Raw genomic sequence first — 7,608 nt, forward strand, 5'->3', positions numbered from 1 at the left:
CTTTTCATATGGCTAGAAATAGTTTCAATTTCTTTGTCTGAGAATTGTGTTCATATCCTTTGACCATTTATCAGTTGGAAAATGGCTTAATTTCTTATAGAGTCAATTCTCTATATGGAAGTGAGAACTTTATCAGAACCTTTGACTGTAAAAATGTTTTCCCAGTTTATTGCTTTCCCCCTTCATATATTTTTAATCAACTATCTTTTGTACAAGATTTTTGAAAGTAGAGAATATACTTCCAAAAGCAAGTTCTATTTAATTACACAAGATCTTTCCTTCGCTAATCTCCCCTCCCCCACCCCCCACCCCCATTTAAAGCCTTTTTGTGAGGTTTGGTTTGGTTTGGTTTGATTTTTTTGTTGAGGCAATTGGAATTAAGTGACTTGCCCAGGGACACATAGATACAAAATGTTAAGTGTCTGAGGCCAGATTTGAACTCAGGTCCTCCTGACTTCAGGGCTAATGCTCTATCCACTGGTTTATTTTATAGCTTAAAACAAGCATAAATCTATAGTTTATAGTATATTTTGTGTGTGTGTTTATTTTAGATGTAAAGAATCAGAATCACCTCATGCTGTTACTGTATATATGTTAGAGCCTCATTCCTGCCAGTACATTCTTGGGGTAAGTATAACAGATGTCATGAATTCAATCTTGGATCAAGTCTAGAATCTAAATTAAACCCTTGGGCTGCCTACAAGGAGCTCTAGGCTATATTTTCATTCCAAAAGAAACTTTTCAAAGAATAACAGTCTTAAAAGACCTTAGAGGCTCCCTCATTGTACAGATTTCTCCAGCTTTCTCCATAGCTGGAATCATCCTCTTCTGCTCTGCCTACTGATTTCCATAGTTTTTTTAAGTTCTAACTAAAATCCCTTTTTTTTACTAGAAGTCTTCCCCAACTCCCTTTATTCTTGCCCCTTCCCTCTGTTAATTACTTCCTATTTATACTGACTATAACTTGTTTTATATTTGTTTGCATGTTGTTCCCTCCCCCCCCCATTAGATTGCAAGCTCCTTGAGTGCAGAGACTAGTATACAATAGGCACTTAATAAATGTTGGTTGATTAATTGACTGAATCTGAGAGGTTAAGTAATTTACCAGGATTATATAACTACTTTATTCTGATTGCAATTCAGGATTACCTAATTAGAAGCCCACTATTCCACTTAGAGCACCAGCTGTCAGTTTTTCCCCAAAATTAGCACAATTTTAAAAATACTCGCTTATATCTATATCCCATTCTAAATAGGAAACCCTTCTGAAATTACTTCAACTTTCCTTTTTCTGAAAAGAAATCAGGGGAAGGGGGAAAGAGAAATGGAGGGTGTAATAGTCCCTACTCTCAAGAAGTAAACATTATACCAGTAAACATTAAAGCACCACAGTATATTCACTTTTGAAGATTAAAAAAAAAAATGGCTGACGACATTCCCTATCTTTTTGGAGGAGATAACAAGCAAAATAATATAGACAAACATGTTATATGCAAGTTAAATGAAAATAATTAACAAAAGGAAGGCACTAAAATTGAAGGATTGAGAATCTTCCTATAAAAGATGGGATTTTGGTTTGGATTTGAAGTCAGTGAAGCCAAAAGTGAGGAGAAAGAACAAATCAAAGATCACCTAAGGATTTTTAGCGAAATGGCATATCAAAGTGAGACTGCCAACTTACGCAAGAAGGGTTTACACCACCTCAAGTCAGAAACTTGGTAAATCTATTATTGTTTTACTGATCTTTATCTTCAAAATTGTTGCTTGGGCAAGATTTATTTTTGAAGCTCATTGCCTAAACAAGGCACAAACTTTAGGCATTTAAAAATACTTCTCCAATGAGTTTTAACAAATTCAAAAGAAAAATAAGAAAACTTAAAGATTTGGCAAAACTCTGTTTAGAAGACAGATTTCTGAATGAGAATATTAGAGAACATGTCTTTCTAAGACTTTCGTGGAAGTTATACAGACACCACCTATAACATGCAAAAACAATCTGAAATGGAAATATGAATAAAAGATATAAATCTAAATTATTAAATAGCATAAGTTTTATAAGCTATAGCTCAATTGGAGGAAAAAATGTATATCACCACATGTTTTACAGAAGGGCAAACTAACAAAAAAAGAAAAAGATTTGGAGGAAAAAAATTCCAAAAGAACAGAAGACATTTTGAAAATTAAAAATAAGATAAACAGATTAAACTAATAAAGCAGTGAGATTTTTTTAAGGCTTTGAAAACCATTTGATATATTGGTTTATAAAGAGAAAAAGAATTTATCAAACTCAAAATTATCAAAATGAAAAATAGCAGTTATGTACCAAGAGAAGTAATTTTCCAAAAATCTGAAGAAAAAAAAATCTTACATGGCAGTAAATCAGGTAGTAAGCCAATTAGTGAACTCCCATGGGCCCCCAAACTCCAGATCCTCATTTGCAAATGACTTCTGGCAAATATTTGCTTTTTTAAAATAATAATTTATTTTCCCCCTTTTTGCATGTTAAAACAATGTTTTTAACATTTGAGGGTTTTATTAAGTTTTGAGTTATTAATTCTATTCTTCCTTTCTTCCTTCCCTTCTCTTCTCCCTGAGAAAGTAAGCAGTCCAATATAATTTATACATGTGCAGTCATGTAAACTATTTTCATATTAGTCATTTTGTACAAGACTATCTATATTCAGATGATACAGTTCTTTCTCTGGAAGCAGACAACATTCTTACCTTTAGTTCTTTAGAATTGTCTTATATCATTGTATTGCCAAGAAGAGCTAAGTCTGTCATATTTGATTATTACACAGTATTGTCATTGCTATGCACATTGTTCTCCCGGTTCTGTTCACTTTATTTTGCATCAATCAATTCATGTAAATCTTTCCAGATTTTTCTGAAGTCATCCTGCTTGTCATTTTTAATAGCACAACAACATTCTACAACAATCATATACCAGAGCTTGTTCAGATGTTCCCCAATTAATGGGCATCTTCTTGATTTCCATATCTTACTGGCAAATATCTAAAAAAGACAAATAGCCCTTCTGTATAATTTTTTCCCCCTGAGGCAATTGGGGTTAGGCGACTTGCCCAGGGTCACATAGCTAGGAAGTGTTAAGGGTCTGAGCCAAATTTGAACTCAGGTCCTCCTGACTTCAGGGCAGATGTTCTATTCACTGTGCCACCTAGCTGTTCCTATAATTTATTTTTGAATATGGAAAAAGAAGGCACTCTGAGACTCAAATCTTTGTATGGTCCTCATTCCCAAATCTGGGAAGAATAAAGCAGAGAAAACTTTAGAGCAGTAGTAACTATAGTGAACGAGGTGGCTGTGGCTATACCTAAGCATTCTAAGAAGAAATACGATACAAAAATGATTAAAAATTAGGAAAACAATTAGCATAAAATATTAATAACAATTTTAACAGTAGATTAAATTAGTCAGCTAACATTTGTTAAGCACCTACTATGAGCCAGGCATTGTGCTAAGTGCCAGCAAAAGCAAATCCAGTCAGTCCCTGCTGTCAAGGAATTCTCGGTCTAATAGAGGAGATGATGGACAAAGAGCTGCATCCAAAAAAGATAAAATGGGGAGTTAGAGGGAGATATGAAGTTAGTCTCAGAGGGAAGGTAGTGATGTTAACTAGGACTGGGAAAAGATGTTTGTAGACCATTTCACCTAAAATGTGAAGGAATATAGGCAAGGCAGGCAGCAGAGATGAGGAGGGCAAACAGTCCAGGTGTGAGAGACAGCCAGTGAAAACCCTTTGAGTTGGGAGAATGGAGTCTTTCCATGAGGAGCAGAACAAGGAAGCCGGCACCTCAAGAGAAGGACGGCAAGAAGAGGGAGAAAATAAGGTGTGAAACTGGAAAGGTAGGAAAGATCCAGGCAGCACAGAATTTGCAAAGCCCATAAATGACTTTATATTTGATCCTGGACAAAATAGGGAGCCACTGAAGTTGATTGAATAAGGGAAGAATGATATGGTCAGGACTTTAGAATGATTAATTTGGCAGCTGAGTGGAAGATGGCCTGGAGTGGGAAAAGATTTGATACATAGAGATGGAGCATATATTAGAAATGCTACAAAGGTAGAAACAACAAGGCTTTATCACTGATTAGATATGACAAATGAGAGTGAGGAATCAAGGATGACACCTAACTTTCAAGCTACTTCTGTGATTGTGGGTGAGTCACTAACCTCTCTCAGCCTCAGTTCCTTCATTTGTGAAATAGAGATACTACTACCATCTACCTCACAACTTTATAAGGCATAAATGAGATTAAAATTTTAAAATCCTTATAAGTGTTAGCAATTATTATCTTATACTGTTCACCTCAGTAAATCTATATGAATAAATTAACAGAAAATTAACAGAGAATGGAAGGTTATTTTACTTCCCACAACTGTGTAGATGAGATAGAACAGTATTATAAAAGATGAAATGATTGATTTTATTTTTTATAAAAAAACTTTTGTTCAAATAAAATTAATGGCAGGTAGAATGAATTTGGTAAGTGTCTGATAACCAAAATCTACAGAAATTTGACAGCAATCTCTTAAGATTAAAAGCCATTCTCCAATAAACAAATGGTCAAAGCTAAAAATGAAATGCGAACCATCAACAGTCATTTACAGCAGTGTTCAATATCACTAACAATCATACAGATGCAAATCACCTGGAACCCACTGGCAACTATGGTAAAAGGTTAAAAAAAAAATTCACTGTTGGAAGTGATGAAAGAAAACAGGCACAATAATTCATTGTTGGTGGTTTGCTTTAACTAGTTGGAAAGCATTTAGTCAGTGCTTAATTTGTTTGAGACATTGTGCTAAGCTCTTAACCACTTGGAATACAATTTTAATAAAAGAATGAATAAGTGAGCATTTATTAGGTAGTTGATATATGCCAGGTACTGTGATAAGTGCTAGTAGTAGAAATATGAAGAAAAGAGACAGTGTTAACCCTCAAGGTATTTGAATTCTAATCAAGCAAGATAACACCTAGCGGAGAGGGAACCAGAGACCCAAAGCTTTTGCTTGTTTTTTCCTATGGAAATGTTGGCAGGATCCCCTACAGTAGCAAACAGCTGGTGAAATAAACTGCAATTGCTGATAACCTTTGAACTAGTAGTGGCACTATTAGGTTCATACCCTAAGGAGATTATTGATAAGAAAAGTCCTACTGATACAAAGATATTCAGAGTTGTAGTTTGTAAAAGCAAAACTTGGAAATAAATCGTGCTTGCAAATTGAGGAATATCTGAACAAATTATGGTATATGACTATTTTGGAATGTTGTGTGATCTTAGACGTTCATCTTTTTAACAAATATAACTATTTAAAGTTGTATATACTATCATTTTCAACTTTTTTGTGTTATTGTTTAAGGATAAAATCCATTGGGAATCAACTGGAGACTTCTTATGTTGAGACAAGTTTTAATAATTTTAAAAGAAAATTAGTAGTATTAAAAAATATTTTACTGAATTGTTGAATTAAACCAGTGAAACAAATTATTTCCATCCCTTTGTCTTAAAGAGCATATTGACTAAAAATACTTTATTTTTGTTCTTTAGGTAGAATCTCCAGTAATATGTAAAATTTTGGATACAGCTGATGAAAATGGACTCCTTTCTATCCCCAGTTAAAAGATCAGCGAAGCCAAAAGAATGAAGAGCACTAACGCCCACCTGTATTTCTATTTTCCATGGCCAATGACCTCATTAGAGTTCTCAGCCAATGGAGCTTGACAGAAGGACTGTTTGGGGACTCTTTAAACCACTTTGTGAATATATATGTGTATATAAGAGGTTATTGATAAACTTTTAAAACAGACAGTTTTGTCTTACTCATTTCATTTGTGTGTGAATTAGAAGTTTTGTAAAATAAGTGTTTTTTCCCTCTCTGAGGTAATAAGTTTCAGAAATAAATCTTACCCAAGAAAGTTAACCAAGTGTCATAACTTTTGCTCCAAGCAAGTTTTTAAAATGATGAATCAAGCTGATTTTATTAATGCCTGCTCTGGTTATAGAAGTGAACACCGAGACTAAAGATAACTTTACCTCCTTTGATCATCTTCAAGAAATATTGATTTGCAAAAGGTCATTGCTTTCTGTGACCAATTATTGCTTATTTTTAAGGGGTGTATTAGTGTGGTTGGTTCTCCCCTTCAAAGTACATGTTCTAATATAAATTATACACTTTCAAGGATTCTGCTGTATTTCCTATTGTTTTAATCTAAATGTACTTTATTCTGACTTTCTTGTACTTGATTATAAGCTGTATATTTTCTTTCGTGGGACTATAGTTGTAAAGCCAGAAGGGATTTCAGACACTTTCTAGTCCAAGCCCCTTGTTTTAGACTTAATAGCACTGTGGTTTAGGGAGGTGGAGTAATTTGTGGAAGGCCTCAAAAATAGGACACAACACAAGCAAGATTTGAACCTAGTCCTTCTCCAGGGCCACTGCACTTTTATTTCTAAATAAAATGTTTGCAATCAGCAAAAATCATGTAGTTAGTGCTAAATTATTCAGAACTGAGATTCTCCATTGCTTTACTTCTGTTTTCACAAGTTTCATATGTCTTAGATGTGTTACTTTTAATATCTGTGTCAGAAATAAGAGTGGAAAAAAAGTGATAGGAAATTCATTTATTTTTCTACTTTCCTCAGTTCTTGTCAAAGAACCATTCACAAATGTGTCTTAGTATTTTAAAATAATATTTTCCTGAAAATAATGAGGCTTAAACAGTTTAGTAACATTTGAGTGTCTTGCTTGAAGTGAGATGATAGGATCATAGATTTTAGGGCTCATAGGAACTTCAGATTCGTGGGATTACCAATCCCCTCCTATGAACAGTTAAGCAGTAGAGCCAGAATTTTAATTTGGACACTAACTCAATCCAGCTCTGAGCTGATGGAACCATTTTAATGAGCTAGATTAGTAACAATAGCATCGAGTTTTTTAGAGTGTAAATTATGCAATATTTAGGTATTTATTTTTTAGCCACTATACTTGAAATCACAGCATTTCTTGATTGTTTATTTTAACTTTTCTAGGATCTGTTAGATTGTCCCAAAACTGACTTTTGCTGTTAAAATGAAACCATTTTAAGGAACTTTGTTGAAGTATGCATATGGTAAGAAAAGAGGCCAGAATGATAAGGAGATGGAGAAATAAATGATCCGCAAAGTTAAAGGAATTAAAGTATAACCTGAAAAAGAGAATTAATGGAAATAGCAACTTAGAATTCTGACTCAGCCTAGTTTTTTTGTGATGAATAAACATGGACTTCTATAAGGAATCATGTAGATGGAATCAAAACTTTGAAACTGGGAGGGACCTTCAACTCATAAGCAGCAGTGTGGCGTGGGGAAAAGATCACAGCGAGGTGATGCAGTGGCTAAAGTACTAGATGTACAAGTCAAGAAGGCCTGGGTTCAAATCCACCTCACTAGCTATGTGAACTTCAGCAAGTCATTTAACCTCTGTTTGCTTCATTTACCTCATTTGTAAAACGGGCACAATAACAGCACCTACCTTCCAAATATGTTGTAAGGTTAACATGAAGTATTACGTATTCAAATGCTATGTCTGTGATCCTGTTTTTA

At 34.2% G+C, this 7,608-nt stretch overlaps 1 protein-coding gene across 3 annotated transcripts in view; it reads left to right on the forward strand.

Moving 5' to 3' along the window:
- ERLEC1 (endoplasmic reticulum lectin 1) overlaps window positions 1-5,835 on the forward strand; it is a 37,331-nt gene extending 31,496 nt beyond the window's left edge. For 2 of the 3 annotated variants that reach the window (XR_004231702.1, XM_023494966.2), the window contains exons 13-14: window positions 552-627; window positions 5,575-5,833. Coding sequence is in view for 2 of the 3 variants with exons in the window: in XM_023494966.2 (XP_023350734.2) it covers window positions 552-627; window positions 5,575-5,646 (148 nt within the window). In the remaining variant the exon portion in view is untranslated. Of the gene's footprint in view, window positions 1-551; window positions 628-5,574 lie in introns of all 3 variants that reach the window. The other variant, XM_031950466.1, reaches the window with a different exon arrangement.
- Window positions 5,836-7,608: the final 1,773 nt, after the last annotated feature.

Source organism: Sarcophilus harrisii, chromosome 2 (genome assembly GCF_902635505.1).
Source record: "Sarcophilus harrisii chromosome 2, mSarHar1.11, whole genome shotgun sequence".
Classification (NCBI taxonomy): Eukaryota; Metazoa; Chordata; class Mammalia; order Dasyuromorphia; family Dasyuridae; genus Sarcophilus; species Sarcophilus harrisii.